General features: G+C 36.2%; 2 protein-coding genes across 3 annotated transcripts; both read left to right on the top strand.

Moving 5' to 3' along the window:
* The first annotated feature begins 2,720 nt into the window (after window positions 1-2,720).
* Window positions 2,721-8,248, top strand: LOC111795957 (homeobox-leucine zipper protein REVOLUTA). The gene is made up of 18 exons (XM_023678605.2): window positions 2,721-3,544; window positions 3,832-3,991; window positions 4,093-4,178; window positions 4,271-4,361; window positions 4,446-4,541; window positions 4,618-4,731; window positions 4,826-4,909; window positions 5,057-5,212; window positions 5,292-5,366; window positions 5,467-5,573; window positions 5,674-5,857; window positions 6,019-6,207; window positions 6,498-6,578; window positions 6,662-6,796; window positions 6,982-7,316; window positions 7,474-7,579; window positions 7,687-7,836; window positions 7,941-8,248. Exons 1-18 carry the CDS (start codon window positions 3,312-3,314, stop codon window positions 8,088-8,090), a joined length of 2,532 nt encoding a protein of 843 aa, XP_023534373.2. The 5' UTR covers window positions 2,721-3,311; the 3' UTR covers window positions 8,091-8,248.
* Window positions 8,249-11,987: 3,739 nt separating this feature from the next.
* LOC111795956 (uncharacterized) lies at window positions 11,988-21,784 on the top strand. Of its 2 annotated transcripts, none has more exons than XM_087123943.1 (19): window positions 11,988-12,275; window positions 13,498-13,601; window positions 13,775-13,861; window positions 13,961-14,036; window positions 14,136-14,210; window positions 14,372-14,425; window positions 15,024-15,083; window positions 15,171-15,287; window positions 16,132-16,226; window positions 16,311-16,519; window positions 16,825-16,922; window positions 17,080-17,183; window positions 17,348-17,513; window positions 17,829-17,951; window positions 18,806-18,888; window positions 19,445-19,586; window positions 19,714-19,743; window positions 19,955-20,025; window positions 20,672-21,784. In XM_087123943.1, exons 1-19 carry the CDS (start codon window positions 12,237-12,239, stop codon window positions 21,489-21,491), a joined length of 2,553 nt encoding a protein of 850 aa, XP_086980069.1. In that variant the 5' UTR covers window positions 11,988-12,236; the 3' UTR covers window positions 21,492-21,784. The 2 variants fall into 2 exon arrangements, with proteins under 2 accessions (XP_086980069.1, XP_023534372.2); XM_023678604.2 differs by having other exon boundaries at window positions 20,669-21,784.
* Window positions 21,785-24,587: the final 2,803 nt, after the last annotated feature.

Genomic DNA, 24,587 nt, shown 5'->3' with positions numbered 1-24,587 from the left:
TTTATACTCGATTATCCTTTTGACCATGTTGGGGTGGCACGTTTCCACCCAATGGAAAAAAGGAAGGGAAGATAAGAGTGGTCTAATATGGTAGAACAATTCCCCCAACTACCCATTGCCCAAAACAAACTCTCAAACTCTCCATTTGCATTTGGGCATTCAAAGTTCACTTTTTATGGCGAAAACAACAGTGCCTTGAAATGCCCAATATGATGCTTTTATTTATTTATTTATTTATTTATTTATTTATTTATTTATTTATAGGCTAAAATAGTGAGATAAGTGTGAGAAAGAAGCAAAGTTATTGAAGTGGGACCAAATCTCCACTTGAAGGACACCAACTCCTCAAAGCAATGCCACGTCAACCCCTCTCTCACACAACAACCATTTGTTTTTTCTTTTCTATTTTTCTAAACAATGTGTTATTTTATGGATCTCCCACAGACATATTGGGCCCACATTTGGGCCCATCGGCCCACTCCACATATATTATTCCTTTCCTATCACAAAAGCAAGCAATGCCAGATGGAACCCTCCACCACCTCTCTCTCTCACATTATATGTTTTGTGTTGAAGAAGAAAAAAAAAAAGGGTTTTAGGGTTATAGAGGGAGAGGAGGAGTACAAAGTGGACGAATGTTAATCCCATCACCTAAAGTTTTGTAAAGGAAAGTATACCCGTTTGACTTTCTTTCCTCTTTCTATCTTTAACGAAGTTGCTACAATGTGACTGTGTCGACTACATTATAATACTATAATTTGAAAACTATGATATTCAAATCTTGAGTTCAGCTTGAAGGATACTTCATTACACCCACATGACGAGAAACTTAACAAAACAAAAGAAGACGGGAAGAGGGTTATGATTACTAAAATACACACAATGATTGTACCAAAAAGATTAATCCCGACCCGATGCGTAAAATCAATAAACAATCAACACAATTCCCCCCATGTTGCTTGTAATGCAATGCAATTCCAATTTTCTAAATTTTCCTATTCAAAAATACACTCCCACTTTGCCTTTTCTTTTTCTTTTTCCAAAAAAAAAAAAAAAAAACTAAAAGTTCTCTCTATTTTTTGTGCTCATCATCCCTCCTTTTACTTATTTAATATAATTCCTAATTTTCATTACCACTTTTAACCTAAACTCCAACTTTTCCTAATTTATTTCAAGAATTCAATTAAGTCAAAATTTATTTGTTTAATATAATTCTTATAATCTTTTTATTTATTTTTTATTTTTTGTTAGAAGAAGTAAATGAGAGGTAAAAAAAATAAATAATAATAAAAGATAAAATGTGAGTGGGGAGCACGTGAGGTTACTTTTTGCGCGTGCCAAAGGATGAAAAATAAAATATATGGCAACCCATTAAATTCATATCATTTCATACTAATTTATTCCCATATATATAAATAAATAAATAAATAAATAAATAATGAAGATTGGAGTTTGTGGACCATTTTCGCCTTTATTTATTTTTATTTTAAATAAAATATAAGGAATGTTGGTCTGGAATTATGAAACCGCCTTCAAACTGCTCATCTTTTCGTCTTTATTGTCTTTCCCATTTGCCCTTCATATCCCCAACATTCTCCATTTTGCCACTCCCTCCCTTTTACCAATTTTTATTTTCGTTCTTTTCTTTTTAATTTATATATTTAATAAAATATTGAACATTCACGCTCATATATTTGCCTACACGTTTGGTAACTCGAAACATTATAGAATGAATACACCTATGTTTTAACTCAAACGAATGTTGATTTATTGTATGTCTTAATGTACGAGCATGAATTCATTTAAACTTAAGCCATCAAGATGCTCGAATTTGACGTCAAATTCTTGGAAGGAAAAACAAAATCTCGATGACCCACCTACCACTTCAATCTCAAGTTTTGTTTTTCGTTAGCAATCGTTCATATAGAATTAAACTCATCTCGAAAACGATAGCTAGCCAGACTAGTGCACAATAACTATTTTTACATTGCTGCTACGTAAAAGTATTCAATAAAATATTACAAATGTACGAGTCAAATTTTAATAGTATACACATAATTTATGTTGTACGATACAAAAAAAAAAATGAATACAATCAAAATAAAATAAAAATCATAAATTATGTGAAAAAGACAAAAATACACCCATATAAATAAAAATTATTGTAAGTTTCTTATTATAGACGATTAGCAATAAAGATTTATCAATGATTGGTTGGTGTCCCGTTTTTTTTTTTTTTTTGTATTAATTATATTTGTTTTTTTTGTTTTTTTTTTTTTTTTTAACTTTTAAGTGATTATTTAGCCTATTATTAACAATAAATTGATGATGATTTAATATTAGTAACAAAAAAAAAAGATTTATCACTTATATACGAGTAGCAATAATTATTGAAATACTTTGACAATAATGATTAAAAATAATATATTATATATTATATATATTTCAAATTCTCGTATTTATTTATTTATTTTAACTTTGTAGAAACTAGTGGCCTAACATGTCATTTCAACTCCACACTAGGGACAACGACGTAAATGCACCCAAATCAATTTTAAAAATTTATTATTATTTTATAGAAAAATAATATATTATTATCTAAGCCAAAAAATAAAATAAATAAAAAAAAGAAAAAAAGAGTACTCCCACTGGCAAGTTTTGTCGATATGCGTGCAAATCAATCCCTCTCTTCTCTTTTATTCTCACTGTCTCTGCTCACTCTCAGATCATCTTCTTCCTTCTCTCTTCACGCCCAAACATCTCTCTGATTTCTTCACCCCTCCACCGCCCTCCTTTTTCTTTCTTCTTCATTATTAGGGCTCCGTTTTTTTCCATTGCCCTCTTCTTCTATATGTTTTCTTCCAAATCCTCTGCATTCTATGTCCGATTGAATGACTTCTTCTTTCTAATGGGTTGTCTGTGTCTGTGTGTGGAATGCCATAACCGGCCATGGGGATGGATGGATGTTTAGTTAAACTCCTTCACTTCCCTTTTGATTTCTTGTTGTTCTATTGCGCTTAGTTGAACTAATAAGCTTTGATTTCTGGGAACGGGAAGTCAGGGATTGCTGTTTTGAATTTTGAGCCGAGTGTTTGGCATTATAGGGCTTAATTTTGCTACCCCATTTGGCATTTCTCGAGCTCTAAGGCTAAGAAACTTTCTGGGGTTTCGAATTACTGCTGTTTCCCATCTGGGTTTGGGATCTGAAAGCTCTGTAATCGAATTCGCCAGGTTGTTTTGGTTTCTGTGTTGGGGTTCTCTGCTTTTTTAGCTTGGGATATTGGATTCTGCGTTGTGGGTTTTTTGACGAGATGGCCATGGCTATAGCTCATCACAGAGAGAGTAGTAGTGGGAGCTTAACCAGGCATCTTGACAGTACTGGAAAGTACGTTCGATACACATCAGAGCAGGTTGAGGCTCTTGAGCGAGTCTATGCTGAATGCCCAAAGCCAAGTTCTCTTCGAAGGCAGCAGCTCATCCGGGAATGCCCAATTCTTTCAAACATAGAGCCCAAACAGATCAAAGTTTGGTTTCAGAATCGGAGGTTCTTGATCTGATTTTATGCTTCTAGTTAAATTTGTTCGTTTTTTTCCTGAAATTGCCATGATCCTAAATAGCTAGAATCCTATGGCGTTTGGCAACAGTATCTTGAAGCTTTTGTTTACTTAACCCAAGAAGAATGGAATAAAACCTGCTTTACTCAGAGTTCATAAGTTCTTATTTCTTACCAATACAGATATACTTACTTTCTGGTGAAGGGTTTTTTTTCTTTCGTTTTTTCTAATTTTCCTGTTCTGGGATGCGGAATGGTAATGGCGTTTGGACATGCAGATGTAGGGAGAAGCAAAGGAAGGAGGCTTCTCGGCTGCAAACAGTGAACAGGAAATTGAATGCCATGAACAAATTGTTGATGGAGGAGAATGATCGGCTGCAGAAACAGGTGTCCCAATTGGTGTGTGAAAATGGGTTTATGCGGCAGCAATTACAAACAGTAAGCATAATTGTTCTTCATCCATCTGCAAGCTTATACTTGTGGGCTTTTACAGACATTCTTAAATTTTAAACGGATCATTATTATCTCCGATGTTGCAGGTGCCAGCAGCAACCACTGATGCAAGCTGTGATTCTGTGGTCACCACTCCTCAACCCTCTAAAACAGATGCTAATAACCCAGCTGGGTAAACTTCGAAACGAATTACCGATCTGTTATCTTTTTCGTACGTCTGAACGATTGTTGTCATGTCTTATTGGTCTTCTTTGTGCTTGGTAGGCTCCTCTCAATTGCAGAGGAGACCTTGGCAGAGTTCCTTTCAAAGGCTACAGGAACTGCTGTTGATTGGGTCCAGATGCCTGGGATGAAGGTTTTAACATGTTCTGATAATTCGTTAAGTCGCCTTCTATTATCTGATCTTAAACATCGAAACTGAATTATAATTAACTGTCAGCCTGGTCCGGATTCTGTTGGGATCTTTGCCATTTCACAAAGTTGCGGCGGAGTGGCAGCAAGAGCCTGTGGTCTTGTAAGTTTGGAGCCTGCAAAGGTAAAGACTGTTTATGTCGGTGAATAATTGACGAGTCTGTCTGCAATAAGAATATTTATGACAAGCTTTTCTGCAGATTGCAGAGATCCTTAAAGATCGTCCATCGTGGTTTCGTGATTGTCGAAGCCTTGAGGTTTTTACTATGTTTCCAGCTGGAAATGGTGGAACAATTGAACTTGTCTACACACAGGTAAAGTCGACTGGACTGGACCTTTTATGTTTCCTCTTTTCGAAGTAATGGTCTTATTTAGGCATAGTAGTAAAGGGAGTACGTTCTATTGTAGGTATACGCTCCAACTACCCTCGCTCCTGCACGTGATTTTTGGACGCTAAGATACACAATAACTTTGGAAAATGGCAGCCTTGTGGTAAGCTTGTCACGATTTCTAGTCATTTTATCTTTTGGAAATGAAATATTTGTTACAATCCGACGTTATTTATGGGCGGTTGATCTCTCTGAAAAAATAGTTGGATGGGATAATATCTGTTCATTTTCGTGGTCGTCCATATTTCAGGTCTGTGAGAGATCTCTCTCGGGTTCTGGTGCTGGTCCTAGTCCAGCTGCTGCTGCTCAGTTTGTTAGAGCTGAGATGCTCCCAAGTGGTTATCTGATTCGACCATGTGAGGGCGGTGGGTCCATCATACATATAGTAGATCACCTAAATCTTGAGGTTTGTCTTGCATTCTCACCTAGATCTTTTTACTCTGGAAAAGCTCGATCCCTCGATTGTAACATTGCTCCTCTTATAGGCGTGGAATGTTCCTGAGGTGCTGCGACCGCTTTATGAATCGTCGAAAGTCGTGGCTCAGAACATGACTATTGCAGTAAGAGAATTTCCTTTCTTTAGTATTGGAGATTTCTTGAGAAGATTTAGTTTTTAATCCAGAAAATTTAATAATTGAATATATGCATTTGTTTGTGTAGGCACTACGGTACGTTAGGCAAATAGCTCAGGAGACGAGCGGTGAAGTGGTTTATGGTTTGGGCCGACAACCTGCTGTTCTCCGAACCTTTAGCCAAAGATTGAGCAGGTATCTACACGTTTTCTCTATTATTAAAGTATTTGAAATATTGTCTTTCACTTCGTCATTAGCGTATAATATTTCAAACTCGTGCATTATTTTCTTTCAGGGGTTTTAATGATTTGGTGAATGGATTCAATGACAACGGATGGTCATTGATTAATTGTGAAGGTGCTGAGGATGTCGTACTTGCTGTGAATTCTACGAAAAATTTCGGCACAACATCCAACCCCGTGAACTCCTTAACGTACCCTGGGGGAGTTCTTTGTGCTAAGGCTTCCATGCTACTCCAAGTATGTTTAGTTTCTGTTTGCAGTGTAACATTAAACTTATGGTGGCTGTTTACTTCCCGTGGATTTGTCGAACGTTTTGAACGTTCGCTTTCATATTTTTTAATGGGATACAAATAGGGGAAGATTGTATTCATATTTCTTTTCTTTTTCTACCTTGCTAGAATGTTCCTCCTGCCGTGCTAGTTCGTTTCTTGAGAGAACACCGTTCCGAATGGGCTGATTTCAACATTGATGCATACTCTGCAGCAACCCTTAAAGCTAATTCGTACGCATATCCAGGGATGAGGCCGACAAGGTTTACCGGGAGTCAAATCATCATGCCACTTGGCCATACAATCGAGCACGAAGAGGTTTGTTCTAAATGGCATCTGTTTCTTGTCATTTATGCTGTCTAGCTAGATACCATATTGGCATGAAGTAACATGATGAATTCAATAGATTTTCTTAGAATTCAAGGACGCAGTTGTACAATCTATAGTACGAATCCTATTATACTCGATGAGTCAGTCCGATGATTATATTTTCTAGTCGTCAAAACTAGATCAATGTCCATTGCTTTTCTTGGATATACATTTTGTCGTTCTTTGCTGATGAACCACATCAAACACGAGTATCCGTTGCTGATTACGGTGTATTCCAGTTGCTTGAAGTTATTCGTCTTGAAGGACATCCTATGGTACAAGAAGACGCTTTTGTTTCAAGGGACATTCATCTTCTTCAGGTTGATAGCCGACTATTTGATTATCGTACGAAGTTTCTTTGGACGCTCATGATCTTATACGGCTTTAATAACTTGATTTTCAGATATGTAGTGGAATCAACGAGAACGCTGTAGGAGCCTGTTCAGAACTCATTTTCGCCCCAATCGATGAGATGTTTCCAGATGATGCCCCATTGCTGCCTTCTGGCTTTCGAATCATCCCATTGGATTCAAGAACAGTTGAGTATAATTATTTCACATGAATTTTTCGTAGCCCTCCATGCTCGAACTTGAATTTTTACTCGTGTGGCATATGGGATTCATCTTTTGGGATTTGGGTATCGTCGTATATCAAATTCGTCGTGTTGTGTGTGTTCATATGCTCATATAGATAACCCTACAACCTGATGCTTTCTTGATGCAGAGTGATGCTAAAGGTGCATTGACTACACAACGGACTCTCGATCTAACATCAAGTCTTGAAGTGGGTTCTGGAACAAGCAACGTTGCAGGAGATGCATCATCGAGTCAGAGCCCTCGATCCGTGTTAACTATTGCGTTCCAGTTTCCTTTCGAGAGCAGCATGCAGGATAACGTAATGAACATGGCACAGCAGTACGTACGTAGCGTCATTTCCTCGGTGCAGAGAGTTGCAATGGCCATATCTCCTTCTGGGGGCAGTCCATCACTAGGTCCAAAGTTGTCTCCTGGTTCTCCAGAAGCTCTCACTCTAGCACATTGGATATGCAAGAGCTATAGGTATCTTCTAATCACTACTTTTCTTTCATCACTACAGCAAGAAAAAAGGAAATATCGAGAATTTACGAGGCTCGATGAAATTTTCGGAGTTAGGAGTGTCGTTTGAACGCCATGTATCTGTAATTTTATTGATCGTTTAAACGATTCCTCGATTCAGTTTACAATTAGGAACGGAGTTGATCAGTTCAGATAGCTTGGAAAGCGATTCCCTTTTGAAAAATCTCTGGAATCATCAGGATGCAATATTGTGCTGTTCGTTAAAGGTACATCGATAAAAGTAGCATATGGAAACTCCGTTTTTTCTGCAGTATGATCGAGTCGATAAAACCGAACTAAACGGAGAATTCTTGTCTGGTTTTGTTCATTGCAGTCACTGCCTGTTTTCATGTTTGCGAACCAAGCTGGGCTCGACATGTTGGAGACAACTCTAGTAGCCTTACAAGACATCACATTGGATAAAATTTTCGACGAGGCGGGTCGTAAAGCTTTGTGTTCTGATTTTCCAAAGTTAATGCAGCAGGTAGATTAGATTAAATTTTCAGTCACTGCACTGCAACACAACGTTCTTGGTTTAGCGTGGTTCGAAATGCATATCGTTGAATGTGTTTTGGGTTTTATGATCAGGGATTTGCATACTTACCTGGAGGAATCTGTGCATCGACAATGGGGCGACACGTTTCGTACGAACAAGCGATTGCATGGAAAGTCCTCGAGGCAGACGAGACGACGGTCCATTGCCTTGCCTTCTCCTTCATAAACTGGTCTTTTGTTTGATTGAAAGGCTTCTCCAATGGCTCTTCCAAAAGTAATTTAATTAAATTGTTAATTAAATCGCTTTTTATTTTGATTCATGTAAATATTGGGGAGCCCAATTAGATACAAACACGTGACCCTTTAAGGAGACAGTTTTGAAGGCTATGATTCTTTTTTTATTCCCTTCATCCACTAACTCTTGTCGTGATTATATTATTATTATATGATAATGTTTTTCAATCATAGCCTTACGTAAGCAGAACGTATGGTTCAAATTTAGCCGCCAGCCGCCAGAGGAAACCGGCAAATCCGACCAAGCCAATTACTTGAATTGACTGATAATGAACAAAAGTAAGATTAAACTTAGGTAAGAAATAATGAGAGGACGAGCGTAAACAATTGAATGCGTATTCGGGTTCATGTAATTTTTCCATTCAAACTACAAAGTTAGTAAATATGGTAGATTCTTATATATATTATATTTTGTGACAAATCGACAAGAACATGAACAAAAAAATTCTCGCACCAAGGAGAACGTATGACATTTGATTCTATCTCAAATTAAAAGACGTGTTTGATGATTTTGACATTATCAAAATCACTTTTTTTATGTCTTTTTTTTTTTTTTTTACTGAAAATGCTGTGACAAGAGTGATTTTGACCATAAACGTATCCTAAATAACATGTATGTTTTTAGGATGCAAGTCAAAAATGATTCTTTCCCAATAATACACACAAGAGATAAAAGACAAACGTTCCCATTTCAGACAATAGCATTGGACTCTACATTTATGAGAGAATATTGTAAACAAAACATCAAATTTCTATATTGTAATGAAAACATTATGCTATCCAGATATGTATACCAGCCATATCAGCCAAGAATATCCAAACGAAACTAAGAGTAGAAAAGAAAAGTGAGTGTAAGTTGAAGGGCATTGTAACTTTTCAAGCCTACTACTAGCTGATATTGTCATTTTTTTTTTTTTTTTTTTTTTTTTGCTTTCTAACTCCATTCAAGGTTTTTAAAACGTGTCTGCTACGGGAAGTTTATACATTTTTATCACGAATGTTTTGTTCCTCTCCCCAAGGGATCTCACAATCCACCCTTTGGAGGCCCAACATCCTCAATCGCACACCGCCCAGTGTGTGGCTCTAATACCATTTGTTAACAAGCTCAAGCTCACCGCTAGTCGAAATGTCATATTTGGGCTTTTCCTTCTGAATTTAGGTTTTAAAATGTGTATGGTTGGAAGAGGTTTTTCTACACCCTTAAAACCAAACACCAGGTGGTGGAAACCTCTCCCTAATAAAAGCTAGAAGCTCAAAAAGAAAAGTTTAAAGACGAGAATAATTACTAACAATGGACTTGGACGGTTAGTTTTGCTTAAATTAACTTTTACCTTTACCTTGAAGGAAGGAATTATGGTGATGCAAGTGACGAGAAGTTGAAGAAAAGGGAAGGCAATGTGGTGAAGCAGCAAAGGAATGCCATTGCGGTTGCAGCATTGAAACCGCTGCACACAATTGTTCACCCAACAGGGGGCAACGTCGATGTCTATTAGAACTGTGATGCCAGCACAAGCACAGGCTGCCGCAGTCTGCTGGTGATCTGCAGGAGGAGACAAGAAAGCCAACCATTTCACTATTTCTAACCCACATAGACACCCCCTTGTAATCAAAGCCCTCCCTATCGGTGCGCCGTTTCCGCCACCGGTCGTCCGAGTTTCGTCCACCACCGGATGAACCGACGCCTGCCTCGCCTTCATCTCTCTCCCAATTACAGCCCCGCCTAGCACCGAAATCGGCTTCTCATCCTGCTCGGTCAACTTTGACTTGTCCAACAGCTTATGATTGGCCCACCGACAGTGGTGGGGTCAGGTTTGATAAACGAATGCATACGTGGCATCAGTTTAAGATATATTGTTCATTAATTCCGACTATTTGAATTTCGCCTATTATTCTTATTTGAAAATATAAAATAAAAAATTGAAGTCTCACTCAATTTTTTAAAATAAAACCTACCCTAACTTAATTGGTTGGAATTGATAGTTTTTATTTTCTTCCATTATTATTATTTTAAAATTTTTAAATTATTATAATCTCATTTCGTTATCTATAAAACATATTTATCAAACTTCGAAGAAGTATCGAATAAAATATTATAAGATATTGATGCATGTATAGATTTAGTTCAAATGGATCGAGGTTACTTATAAATCAATAATTAAATATTATGTACGACACGCATATTTTTGATAAAATATAGTTTATAAATTAAATTTTCTTTTTCTATAAATCCGTTGAATTTAAATAATTCAATCTAGGTAAAAAAAAAACATCCAAGCTGTTGTCTACTAATTTGTACTCTAATACGTATTCAGTTGTACAACATTTTGACTTACATAACTCCATTGATGTAATTTTCATTTTTCTCCTTCTCTATTTTTATACTCGATGAATTACATGTATTATGACGAACCTAGCTAGGTGGAGTACATCCAAAACTTATATAGATTTGGAATCAAGACTCACGGTGGCCAATTCATAGGTCGTGATTGCCCGACGCATAATGGTGAGCCAAGGCTCAATTCTGTTGACCCACCCCAAAGGCCAATGTGGTGAGTCAAGGCCTATTCATTCGACTTTCGTGTAGATCGCTCATAGCCCATAAGACCTGACCCCATACATGGGTCACCTTGGGTCCACGAAACTGTCTTGTACACGGGTCAACCAAAGCTCATTTGGTCGATTCGTACATGCGTCAGTCCAATTCATTGTAATTGGAAGGATGTCAATTTTGCAACTTAATAGTTATGCTACAAGTGGAAGAACAATTCAATTTTAACCTCAGTTTCATAAAAGATTCATTGAGTAAATCTTTTAAAAGTCACAAAAGATTTATATGAGATCATGATTGAGTAACCGTTAACAAAGTCTTTTATTACGGGAGATTCCTTTGTTTTGCACGAACATTTATAAATATTTTCTCCAACGTTAATTATGATAATTTTTATTATTAAGAATTTGAAGTAATAATAATAAATAATAATAAATTACAAAATACAAATAAATGGTAAGTATTAAATTTGAATTAATATGATTATTAATTAATTGAACCTGGAAAAATAAAAAAAGAAACACAGTCAACAATTAATTTATTATTATTAAACCCACAAAAATCCACGAGTTTTTCATGAACTCCTTATGGTAATCGTTGAACATTCAAATTAAAGAGATAGTGATTACCGTTGAACATTAAATACAAGTCATGTTATGCAATTGCTGTAAGCATCATATTAATATCATCAACCAAATTCCAAAAACACCCTCGTGCCACGTCAGCGAGCCTAGTTCGACGTGTCACTTTCAAATTTCAAAGACGCCTCTCGCAAATTCCACTTGGACCGCGTCATACAACACTCAGCTTCACTATTTTATTCCATCTTTACTGCACGTAGTAATATAATATATATATATATATATATTACATCATTTAAAAATATTAATTCTTTAAGTGGTGCGATGTCCGTATTATTGTTTAATTTTTAAATTTTAAATTTTAAATTTAACTTTGTTTTGAAATTAAAAGCAATAATAACGCCAACCCTTTTTTTAAGCTCCCATTAAATTATGCTTAAAATATAATTTTAAATTTTTTATTATATAAAAAAAAAATAGTCTTGAAAGTGAAACTTTACAAATAATTAGTAATGGGTCTTTTTTAATTATTTTTTATCTCTGTAATTAACTAAGACTTTTGACTATTTTTTAAATATCATCCATAAAATAATAATAAAAAACAAGATACCAAAAATAATTTATCACAGGAAAAATAATTTTTTAGAAAATATTATTTTTTTTTTTATAAAATTTATTTAGTTTAATTTTATATATATATTTTTTCCGTCCCCTTCTTTCTCTGAACTTTGAAAATAATATTTCATTCGTGGCTCTGTCTTCTCTATTGCTCTCGATCTTTACGGCCTTGCCTACTCCCGATCTCTATCTCCCTTAAAATTAGGGTTTTCAGATTTACAGCTCTTCTCTCACAGCTGCTGCACTTCTCTTTCAGGATTATCCACCTTCTTTTTTCCTCATTTCTCCAGCTAAACCCTTCCCTGCGAATAGGGCTTGCAGATCTACTCTTCCTTCGATTTCATCAACATGTTTTGGAGGCTAACTTCCCTTTCTACTTCCTCTCCTGTAAGTGATTTTATTGCATCTAATTACACCGACTATGGCTGTCTAATTCACTCTATGTCTTTTTCTAATGGCTGGGGAACAGAGAAGGGGGTGGTTGTTTTTCTGTTCTTTGCAAAATCGTGGATGGATTTATACTCTTGATTTTTTTGTTTCTGTTTTTTTTTTTTTTTTTTTTTTTAATGTATCTTGTTTTCTGCCACGGCTAATTACTTTGTTTTCGATTTTATTTGTTGCCCATTTTCTTGTGTTCGAGCTCCCTAATTACGTTGGGATTTTCGCAATCCAGTTATACTTTTTAGGGAATCGTTTGTAGACTGGACTGTTTGAGCTGGATGACCAGCAGCTGTTAGTGTTTGTCGTAGTCGTTGTTTTGTAATTCATGTTACATGCATATACCATGTGTTGCAAAATGAAAACTGGTGCTTCCCCATCTAGGTGTCTCTTTTCTATGTTGTCCCGCTTTAACTATTCCTGAATTTGAAACGCCCTAGCGTTGGTTGTCAGATGTGTTTTTCCCTTTAAAGGTTTTTTGATTGAGTCAGGTTTAAGTTAACTGATGAAGAGTTGACCTGTTACGTTCATCTGCATTCGGCTTCCCAAGAAATTCCAGAGTTGGGCTGTTCGATTGTACAGATACTTCTTGACTTCAATAGCACGTTCGCTAACCTTTTGAATTAGTTTAAGTTTAGCCTCTGAAGAGTTGACCTGTTAAATTTATCTGCACTCTGTTTCCAACTAAATTCCAGAGTAAGGCTGCATGATTGTATTGATACATATCGAATTGAATAACATTTCTGCTAACTTTTTGAATTATTATAAAGTTTTCCCTTAGTTTGGGGAACGTGATATTTATCTTGCAAACAAAATAGCTTTATCATCTCTCCCTCTCTCTCTCTCTCTATTTCTTTTCCTGACTGTGGAAACACGATATCAATCAAATTTAACCGGTTCTTTGATTTGGAAGTATGAATGGATTAGATGTAACCTGTTTGGTTCTTCAGCATGTTGTGTAACATTAATCACTTCGCATATTGAATGGGTTCCCATTGTTTCTCAGGAAAGTATTGCGATAGAAGCATATAATTCTTTATCTTTTATTTTTAAAGAGGCATGTAAACTGAAGTACATTTCAGTGTGATGGAAATTGGACTAATGTTATTGTCCTAATTTATAGTTACATCACTTAATCATCTGCTGATCTTTTCATTTATTTCCCTGTCAGGTGGAATCAATTTTAGACAAAGAGAATTTCTCATTGGAAGAGCTTCTCGATGAAGAAGAAATAATCCAAGAATGCAAAGCTCTGAACAGTCGTTTAGTTAACTTGTAGGATTCATTTTTCCAATATATCAATATCTTTTACTTTTATTACTAACATGAATCTTTTTGTTATCATATTATGCCTATTTCAATATTTGTTGAATTTTCTTGTCTTATACGGGTGATAATATTTTATGATTAATACATGGACAGTAATGGTTAATTGTTTTTGCATTCAGTCTACGAGACAGAGCCCAGGTGGAAGAATTGTTGCGCTACATTGTTGAAGAACCTCCAAAGGATGCAGAAAGCAAACGGGCATTCAAGTAATACCATTTTAATTATTTACACTCACCCACATTTCAGTTTTTTGTTTCTTCACCGAGCTTTCAAACTGCTCTATTGATAACTAACTTGTGAATTAGGTTCCCATTTATTGCCTGTGAGATTTTTACTTGTGAAATTGATGTTATCTTGAAGACTTTAGTAGAGGAGTCAGAGGTACAGGCTTGTAATTTTTTTTTTGTTGATCATCTACTTGATAAGACAATTGATGTGGTTAACATAACAATTAACACCACAATTTTACTTTTACTACAGCTGATGGACATGCTTTTCTCCTTCTTGGAACCAGACCGACCTCATAGTGCTTTGTTAGCTGGTTATTTCAGCAAGGTACCTTGAAATTTTATTGAGCAATTGGATTCATCTCTTGCTCCTTAAATTTCGCTTTAAAGTTTGGGTAATCATAATGAAGTTTCTGGTTGGGTTGGTGATCTTTGTATACTCCTGAAGGGAGTTTTACACCTTGTAACTTCTCATTTTCTAAAAATTAGGTAATCATATGCCTCATGATACGGAAGACAGTTCCACTTATGCACTATGTCCAGGTATGTCAATCTATACAAGATCTTTACTTCTGCCTCTTGCTCTATTTGTGACTTCCTTTCACTGTCTAGTGTCTGGCTGCAATATATGTATCTATATAATTCGACTACATGAATTACCCAAGCTGTATTTTATTTTATGTATGTTTTCTCTTCAATCAACCAAGAATTTATGCTCTCAAAAGCAAACCCTTCTCAGCTAACACTTTGGTCAATATAATTTTGTTCTCTTGAGTTTGAATGTGTTGTTTTTTTTTTCTTTCAAAGTTGATCTTATGAGGCTGCTCATTATCGACTCTTGAGGCACATTAATTGAGCCTTTCATCTTCCCAGACATTCATGACTGATTTACTTCTCATGTAACTGTTGTTTATTGCTGTATCTGGAATGTGTTTCCCAGATGTGGTATTGTTTATTAAATTATGCTGGATTTTATCAAACACTCCATGTCAGATATTGCCAACTGCAGTTGATGGTTGCAAGCTGCTATATTCTTCTCGACATATAGCTACAATTTAGTCTCAGTTCTTCTTTTGAACTTCTTTGTCCTACAGCTTAGAAGTTGAACAGCCATCTCATGCTTTTTCTTCCCCTTTTGCAGGCTCATCAAAATGTACTGCGCCAATTAGTTGATTTAATTGGAATTACATCCATTATGGAGGTAATGTAGGCGTGTGAGGCTTCACTATCTATAAAATCTTAAATTCTACCTAGTTTACACTCTGATGATATGGAGTTTTCTATACAGGTTCTGGTTCGACTTGTAGGTGCTGATGATCATGTCTATCCAAATTTTATGGATGTGATGCAATGGTTGTCTGAGAGTGATATGCTGGAAATGATTGTTGACAAGCTGAGTCCATCTGTGAGTGATAAATTGCATTTGCATCAAGATTTTGCCTGTTGTATAATTATATAGATGTGAAATATTGGTTGTTGGAGACTTTGTGCTCTACATTGCTGTTGATAAGTTGAGTTCATTTTATATATTTGATAAATTGCATTAACATTGATCTTTGGCCCAATTAAATGTTTTTGAACTGCTTGTGCTGCTGTACACTGGTGGAAGCCAACAACGTCACATATTTAGCTGGTTACATTTTAATCTGAGTGTCCTTAGTTTGCCTCATGCTATACACTAAAACAGTTGCTTTTATGTGGGGATCTTCAACATATTTTCTCCAATTTTTCACATCTTCTTGTGCTATGTCATACTAGTTGTAAATGGATTGAAGTAGGAACTGTATGGAGTTGTAAATTTGGACATATTGTTGATTTCAATTATCACGAATTCATTATTAACTCTAAAATTTAGGACAATTTTTTATTTTATACAATTTGCAGCACATGGCGGAGTCTTTGTGAGGACAAATTAGTTGGATACCTTTAGGGGTATGATAGTTGCAAAGGAATTTCTGAATGCTTATAATGAAGGAAAGAAAATGGGAAGTTGTAGTTGAAAAGGCTAAATTCAGTTTTCTTTTCGGTGTTCCTTCTGGTTGACATGCATGAAATTTAAATTTAATAGGAAAGAAAAAAATGTATTGAAGTACTAGTCAATAATTGATACAAGTTTGGAATGGATTAATTTCTGTTTGTCCTCATGGTTAAGCATATTTCATCATTTATTAGTTTGGAGACTAGTACTACATAGACTCTTTGAGTCATATCAATTACTGAAATAGTATTAATTTTGTTCCGTGGATCAGAATCTGCCCGAGGTTCATGCAAATGCAGCCGAAACATTATGTGCTATAGCTCGTAATGCCCCCTCTGCTCTTGCTACCAAACTTTCTAGCCCCAGGTTGATCAAGAAGCACCTCTTATTCTTCAGTTTCTATGTAAAACAATTGTAGTTGTTTTGACTCCTTAATCACCTCTTGTGCAGCTTTGTTGCAAGGATATTTGATCATGCTTTGGAAGATTCACATTCAAAGTCTGGCCTTGTGCATTCACTTTCTGTATTCATTTCTTTGTTGGATCCTAAGAGATTATCGGCATATTCTCCTTTGTTTCATTCATTTCGAAATCAACACATGTATGAATGCCCAGTTCCTGTTGATCCAGTGACTGTTGGTGCAATGCTCCCTAAACTTGGTTAGTTTATGATGTTTGTTTCACTGTATGGTGTTGCAGCACACATTTGTGTTCTCTATTAGCTAATTAATAGAGAACACAAATATGTTCTCTATTAGCTATTAAATTATTTGGAAATTTGATGATTATTGACCTGCTACTGTTAGGTGTATACCCTTTGTGGTTTCTTTTATATATCTAGCCCCTTGATTTGGACAACGGAGTGCAGCATTATGAATAGCACTTTGATTTTTTAATATAGCGGCATGGTCTCCATAATTGGAAATATTTTCTTACATTAATTTCTGATAGCACTTGTCTCACAGGTGATTTGCTAAAACTCTTAAACGTTTCATCTGATGATAAAGTATTACCTACAACATATGGTGAATTACGGCCTCCTCTTGGAAAACATCGTTTGAAGGTAGGTTCTGAATTTGTTTTGTATAAATTAGAATATACGTCATATGTGACTGTAATATTCTTAATTTCTCTAGTTTTCAGAGGATTTTGTTTTATAACTTGATATGGTTTGTGTGTGTGTTTAACTCCTGAATGAATTCTTTGTACTGTTGTTGTAGATTGTGGAGTTCATTTCAGTGCTGCTGAAAACTGGCAATGTAACTGCAGAGAAGGAATTAATTAACTCGGGCACCATTAAGCGAGTCATCGATCTTTTCTTTGAGTAAGCAATTCTTTATTTCATATTAATTGAAGCCTTGAAAGATGATAAGAATTATATTTTTATGGGATCTAACATTTTTGTAGGATCTTTTGTATTTTACGGCTGATTAATTTTTAAAATTATTTGTGTTTTATATTTATGTTTATCTGTGTTATCTGATGCAGGTACCCTTGTAATAATTTCTTACACCATCATGTAGAGAACATTATAATGTCTTGTTTGGAGAGTAAGAAAGATGACATTGTTGATCATCTTCTTCGAGAGTGCAATTTGATGGGGAAAATTCTTCAAACAGAGAAAAATCCAATTATTTTGGCCGATTCTAATCAGGTAGAGAATCTTCTGACATGGTTTGTTTGCTGATATACATCATTGTATTAGATACAAATTGTGACGGGGGAATAACATTTAATCATGTATATACCAACATAAGAAGAAAAGTGCACGCCTTAAAATTAGCGTAGATTCATTTTGTCTTATACATTTTACATCTGTCTATAAAATTTGCCATGGATTCTGTATTTCCTTGGTGTTAGTGGTTGAAATGAAACATGGTTGAGGTAGTTTATTTGTGAAAACCAAACAAACCCTTCTTGACATCTCTGGAAGCTTAAAGATGGTGTAAATATTTTCTTGTTCTTGTAGCCAACATCTCCTGCTGTTGGAAAGCGGGCACCACGCGTATGCAACTTAGGACATACTACACGAATCTCTAATAAGATTCTTCAGATGGGAAACAGTCAAAGCTGTATTCGTACATATCTTCTGGTATGTATGGGATTACTTTAGTTTCTCCAATAGTCAAAGCTGTATTCGTACATATCTTCTGTATGCTCAATATCATGTGTATGTTCATTTTCCGTCTAACAACATTGTTTATAGTTGGCATCTCACTAATATTTTCTGAATAATTATAATTTGTGAAAAAACCATTTCCTTTTCCTGGAAAATTATAAAATTTATAAATCATTTACCAATTTGAAAGCTCTGATACATGGTTAAAATTGAGAAACGTAGGTTAACTCTGTCCCGTACATACGTTGGGTCATGCATTGTTGGAAAACAAAATTGTTCTAATTTAAAAATGATCTCTTAATTTGCACTCATTAATCCAGGTTCAGTTTAGGGTAGAGTATAACTGACCTCCTGATTATAATTAGCTTGGAAGAAATTTTAATATTGTAGAATGTAAAACTACCATGTCTAGCCCAAGTTCCTGACGGAGGAAAGGGTGGCTTTTTGTGCTACTTGGAGGAGGTATGGTCTGTAGTCCACTATAAGCCTGTTATGAATCAGGTCTTTTCTCCGTAGCTAGCTTGTTCCATATGTATGTCATTAGTAATTGGAACTTCCCCTTTCCACTTCTGTTTGCATTTAGCTCTTAATGATGTGACAAGATGGATGATTTTTGATGTATTTTCTTGACTCTAAATTAGTATGATGCCCCCTTTTCTTTGCTTTAAGTGCATGTATTCAATCTATATTCAAAATGATTCTTAGATAAATTATGATAAATTATGCAAGACTCAACCCTCTTTTAAACATTTTCTTGGACCAATGACATTTTAGAATAACCGCATGGCATCTTTGGTTTGGTTGACATAACTGTAAATTCTTTGCAGGAAAATACTGAATGGAATGAGTGGCAAGCTACAACTCTGCATGAACGCAATTTGGTTGAAAATGTCTATCGGTGGAGTTGTGGGTATGTTTTGTTATAGGCTTGTACCAAATTTATATTCATGAGAACGAATCATTTCTTTGATATCAGGATTTTTGTTTATCTGAAAACGATTTGCCCCCTGGTATTTTCCCAAAAGCTCATGAACGTGCATCTGCAATTTTATATTTTCAGTTGTATGGAAGTTTTATTATATGGACAATGTAGTTTTGATTCAGTACTTTCACTTTTAAGTACAAATCAATAGAACAAAATATTTTTTCGAGAATGCTCATCGCCGATAAATTGTATGTATGTTTCTTCCGATTCCCCCTCTATTTTGTTGCTTTCTATTAGATTATTGTTATAATATATTTTTATGCTTCTTGGGGGTCCTTTTACATTGTTTGATTCTCTGCTATTTTAAAAGACGGAGAGAAAGTCTTTAATTATTTGGATTCATTGAATTTAAAACTTATTTCCCAAAATGGCAACTTTCCTTTTAATGCTATATAGCGCTCTTCTCATATATAACGAGTGGTGGGACTTTAACCTCTCGGACTATTTTTGAATTCTCAACAATTCTTCTCTGAATTTGCAGTCGCCCAACTGCATTGCAAGACAGGACAAGGGATAGTGATGAGGATGACCTTCATGATAGAGATTATGATGTGTCAGCATTAGCAAATAATCTAAACCAGGCTTTTAGATACAAATCATATGGGAATATTGATACTGTGGAGGTATAGAGCATGCACAAACATTGATCAGGCGCAACTGTTTATGCTTTTTTTTTTTTTTGTGTGTGTGTGGAGGAGAATGAGTGAAGATTGGAGTTATTTATGTATTCTTTCTTTGTTTTGGTTGCAGGACCCTAGATCTCTTGGTCAAGATGATGAGGTAATAATGTTATTTTAGATGATGGAGTGCTAGGTTTCTGTTTACTGTGGGAAGTTGGTTTTTGGTTAGAACACTGACATAGTTTTAGTGAGGTTCTTTAAGAATACGGTTTACAATGTATTAGCTAGGTGGTGGGTGCAGGACATCTTTTCATTTTCTTGTTTAAATTTTCTCAATTTTCTTACTGATCTGCCGTGTCCTTTGAGTACAGGATGTATATTTTGATGATGAATCTGCTGAGGTTGTTATATCATCACTTAGGCTTGGTGATGATCAAGGAAGGTGAGTTTCATAATTATCAACTATGAAAAAAACCAGCAAAATGCTTAGCTCTTTGACTATGATCATGCCTTCATATTTAGGTTTGTAACTGTGGCAAATAATCCTTTGTGAGATAAGTTCTTTGATGCCCCTTTATTGGATTGATCTTGTACTTCATGGTTACAACGTTTCGAAGTAAATGTGCTCTGATCGGATAGGACATTCAACTGACCTTGTTTGGATCAACATGAAAGTACTCGACAGGACCATTGTTGCCTGGAAATTGTGTCGCATGGCAGGATGACTATTTCACTTAAGCCTGGTCTTTATTATGTAGATGATCTGATCTAGTTTTGAACGATTTTGTTCTTATACCAACATTCTTCTTGTTGAATCTCCAGGCTTGTTTCCTATGGTTCACGGCCCATTTGTAGGCATATTTACATATGCTTGAACACTTAGGATGGGATGTTGGGCGTGAAGAGGGAACTTTTCTTCATTATAATTCATCATATATTGATTCTTATCTTTGTAATGGCTATGAGAAAGTTCATCTAGGAAGTGTATGTGAACTTCCGATTGTGTCTGTTTTTCACGGGCTAGCTTCTTTTATTGATTGAGCTACTATGTGGAATGTATAATATGGAATGTTTCATTCTTGCAGTAGCCTATTCACCAACTCCAATTGGTTCGCATTCCAAGACGACAGAGTTAGTAGTGAAGCTGCAGGCACAGCACCCCCTGAGAGGATGGATGAGATTAACCTGAATGGAACTTCTAATGGTGGTAACAGCAGCAGTGATGATGAGGTCGTGATTGGCGAGGAGGAGTTGACCATTAGCAAGAATTCTGTGGTGGACACCTCCTGTTCAAAGTCGGGGCTTCCTGATAGATTTTCTGGGAGTGAACCTGCTGGTGACGGGATCTCAAACTCTGGGTTGAGTGCATCCAATGATTTGGGATTCTTCAGGTTTGAGACACCAGATGCAGGGGATATGTATGGAGACAGGCCTTTGCCTGACTGGGTAGGATGGGGTGAAACATCAGATTTGCAAGTTGGCGGTTCAAGAATGAACCCGTTTGAGGACAATGACAATTCTGATCCCAATGATTTATCTCAAATTGAATTAGCAGCGCCCAATGTCAATTCTCCAACAAGGGGAGAAGCCTTTCTTCCAAATGGCTCTCCAACTACAACAGGCTCAAGCGATGGATCAGAAGGCAGTGATCAAAGTCAGAAAACTACAGCTGTGCCCTCATTGTTCGAAGAAGATGTTGAGTTCGTTGGTGTGGAGTTAGAGGGCACTGAGAAGGCTATGGAGCAGGCTCTCAAGGAGGGGATTGTTGGGGAAGCAGGGCCACTGAAGAGGAGCGTTGCCCCCAAGGTGCCAGAAAAGGAGAATTCCGATGAAAATGAGGCTGGGATCAAGGAGTTCAATGATGCAAACTACTGGAGAGTGGATCATGAGGTTACTGTTTTGGAATGATCATGGGTCAATCATATTACGTTATTTTAAGCCTGAAAAGGTGGTTTCCGACGGTCATGGACACCATTGCGGTTGGCATGAGCATCGGTGCTTGGGGCAGATATATGTACAGTATATTTTTGTTTCTATATGTGGGAGATTGGATGGTAGAATACGTTGTGGGTGTCACTATTTACCTGTTACCCGACTATTATGCTTATTATTCAGGGTTTTATTTTTTTGTTTCTGATTCATGGGATTTCCCTGATCCTTCGTACTTCATATTTAATTTATGAGAACATTCTTGATTCTTATGTCAAAATTTCAACATATTCAATTAGCTGGACGTATTGGCAAGCTTCAGATTGGCGACTTCTCCTTTGGTTGTTCTCTGGGTAGAACTGTAGTGATGGCTATGTTGTCTTGCTCAGAGTTTGATGAATAGTTTCTGAAACTTGGGGGTCAGAATGCTCCCATAAATTCTCGAAGTTCACGTTCTTCTGTGATCACGAAAACTGTACACTGCTTTTTAACGAACTAGAGTTGCTTCTTTCTTATGATGAAATTGGATATGCTAAGTTTCTCGATTAGCTAGAAAATTGGCCGCTATCTGAGCAACCTGCAGTGGCTTTGATAATGCAGTCTGTGATGCAGTATCTGCCGTTCCTGCCAGGTTTGTCATTCGTCTCTTCCTTTGATTGATTGATTTATTTATTTAATTTTAAATTAGTAGACACAATGACTCCTTGTTCTGATTTATTTGTTAAATACTATGTGGCATATAGTCGAGATCGTCTGTTTGTATCTTGTATCGGTTCGTGTGCTAATCTGTCATCATATTCATGTCTTGATTTTTGACATTTGATCTGCTTCCAATGCATACATTAGGTTGCTGTGTTTTAAATCAACTATGCTGTATAATTATGTTGGTAGATGAAGGTGAAACTTTCTCTTAGGGAATCAAGACCGATCAATAAAATATTGTGCATTTTTTATATGAGTGTCCATTCGTAATTTGCATCCGTCTAGACGTGTGGATCTTAAACTTTTATTTTTATATGTTCCCAAGGGTAGTAATCTGCCATTGATATCTGTAGAAAGCCTGCTGAGGAAAGAAAATTGTACATGATAGATATTAATCTGGGAAACTCATGTGGAGGGTTATTACAAATTAAAGTTAGGCTTGTGAACCATCTAAAGTGGGATAAATAGACATTTATTCAATCGCAAAATTTCTTAATCTCAAGGACAATCGAGGCATCAATTCTAACTATAACCGCCAAGATGTGATTCTTTAGGGGAGTTGGGAATATTGATCCATCCAGTCGGAAGAGACTGAAATGATGGGCAATACAGCTGTCTCCACCCCTATGAAAGTAAATCCCACAGAGATTTTAAGCCGATTGTCGACCCATAAAAAGCACCCATGCACCGTCCTTTTGGATTCCCATTTCCATTTGTCAGTGTATTAATACTTCAACAGCTGCATATAACCTGTAATTGTTCTATGAAGTTGTATATATATTCTAGATATCCATTTTTGTTTCTTTTCAACCCCCTTCAAGCGGGTTCCAGTATTGCTGCTAGCTGAGATGAGAATGAGTCATGGTTTGACGAAAATATTGTGAGATCTCGTATCGATTGATGAGTAAAACAAAGAATTATTTATAAATACGTAGAAATTTCTCTCTAGTAGATATACTTTTTAAATTTTGAGGAGAAACTAAGAAGGAAAAACTCAAGAAAGACAGTGTTCGCTAGCGGTGGTTTTGAGTTGTTACAAATGGTAAACGAGCCAAACATTGGGCGGTGTGCCAGCGTGGACGCTGGAATTGTGAGATCTCACATCGGTTGGAGGGAGTAATGAAACACACTCTCATTGGTTTGGACTTGGGCTGTTACTAATAGTTTTAAGACAAGACATTAGAGTGTGTCATGAGAACGCTGGAATAGTGAGATCCCACATCTATTAGAGTAGGGAACAAGGTATACCCTCGTTTCAAAACCTTAAGGGGACACCGGAAAGTGTGCCAACAATGACACAAGAACTCTGAGATTACACATCGATTGGAGAGAAGAACGAAACGTACCATTGTTTTAAAACCTGGAGGAATATGGTGAAAAGTTTTTCACTTTCCCATTAACAATTAGACACGTATCTGAACTTGATCATGCAAAGGGACATGTGCACTTTTGTAGATTGAATAGTTTGAACTACCTACCTAGACGGCGTAAATTAGGCACGTAGAGCTGCAACTGTCACCAAGTGGGCAGTGTGTTCTGTTTTCACCAAAAAAGAGAAGAAAATTTGTTGAGACGAAGCAGAAGGGTTTTCCTTTTTCTTTGTGTGTATTAGCTATTATGGAATTGATTGGACGTAGCAGCAGGCAAGTTGCAGTTTAGTGTGTCCTATTTGTAGGGTTACGGCATAGTGGTGGTTCTATGTCAATATTACATCAAATGTATGTTTTGATTGTGAAAGAGATTGGGGGCCACACAGGTACGTTTGCCGTCTGCAATGCCTTACTTTTTTTCATCTTCTTTTGTAAGCTTTTAGTGAGCGTCAACATTTATTCGGTATATGGTACAGTGTTCACACAGCAGAAACCCATCCAGTCTCTCTATTTATTTACTCTACCAATAGCCTTTGCTTGGAAGCCTCTGTTTGTGTTAACTACGTACACAGTACCAAATCCCTCTTACAACGTGACTCCTTTAAGATTACCTCAGAAATAATGTTCAAATTATTATATGAGTCTCTTATGTCTATGGTTAAAACTTCACGCCTCACTTGCATTAACCTTTTCTATTTGTCTGGACAAGTAAGTTGAGTTGAGTGGAGTGGAGTGGAGTTAGTTTGATATTTTGTTTTCATGCATCGAGGAATGTTTGGCCGTCTGCACTGTTTTTTATGAACATCCTTTGTTCAAGAGTCCAGCCAACCAAATAAAACTATCATTACTGACCAAATACTCTTTTGTTTTCTGTAGGATTTCTTTTTTAAAAGAATCTCCTTTAAGGATTATCATGTAATATTTGGATTAAAGGATGTTTAGACTGAACTGTTCAAAGGAATTAGAGAAGCTAGTCGGGAGAAGTTTGAACCTCGAATTCACG

The sequence above is a fragment of the Cucurbita pepo genome, chromosome 5 (assembly GCF_057944985.1).
Source record: "Cucurbita pepo subsp. pepo isolate OVF chromosome 5, ASM5794498v1, whole genome shotgun sequence".
NCBI lineage: Eukaryota > Viridiplantae > Streptophyta > Magnoliopsida > Cucurbitales > Cucurbitaceae > Cucurbita > Cucurbita pepo.
Note: the sequence above shows the minus strand (reverse complement) of the source record. Positions and strands in the feature narration are given on the sequence as shown.

What these genes read in the sequence shown, in the direction of transcription:
- LOC111795957 (XM_023678605.2), top strand. Translation starts at nt 3,312, where the DNA reads ATGGCCATGGCTATAGCTCATCACAGAGAGAGTAGTAGTGGGAGCTTA. An exon ending in TCCAGATGCCTGGGATGAAG is followed by an intron (nt 4,362 to 4,445) that starts GTTTTAACATGT and finishes ATTAACTGTCAG; the next exon opens with CCTGGTCCGGATTCTGTTGG. An exon ending in TAAGTTTGGAGCCTGCAAAG is followed by an intron (nt 4,542 to 4,617) that starts GTAAAGACTGTT and finishes GCTTTTCTGCAG; the next exon opens with ATTGCAGAGATCCTTAAAGA.
- LOC111795956 (XM_023678604.2), top strand. Translation starts at nt 12,237, where the DNA reads ATGTTTTGGAGGCTAACTTCCCTTTCTACTTCCTCTCCT. An exon ending in CCCTTTCTACTTCCTCTCCT is followed by an intron (nt 12,276 to 13,497) that starts GTAAGTGATTTT and finishes TTTCCCTGTCAG; the next exon opens with GTGGAATCAATTTTAGACAA. An exon ending in GAAAGCAAACGGGCATTCAA is followed by an intron (nt 13,862 to 13,960) that starts GTAATACCATTT and finishes CTTGTGAATTAG; the next exon opens with GTTCCCATTTATTGCCTGTG.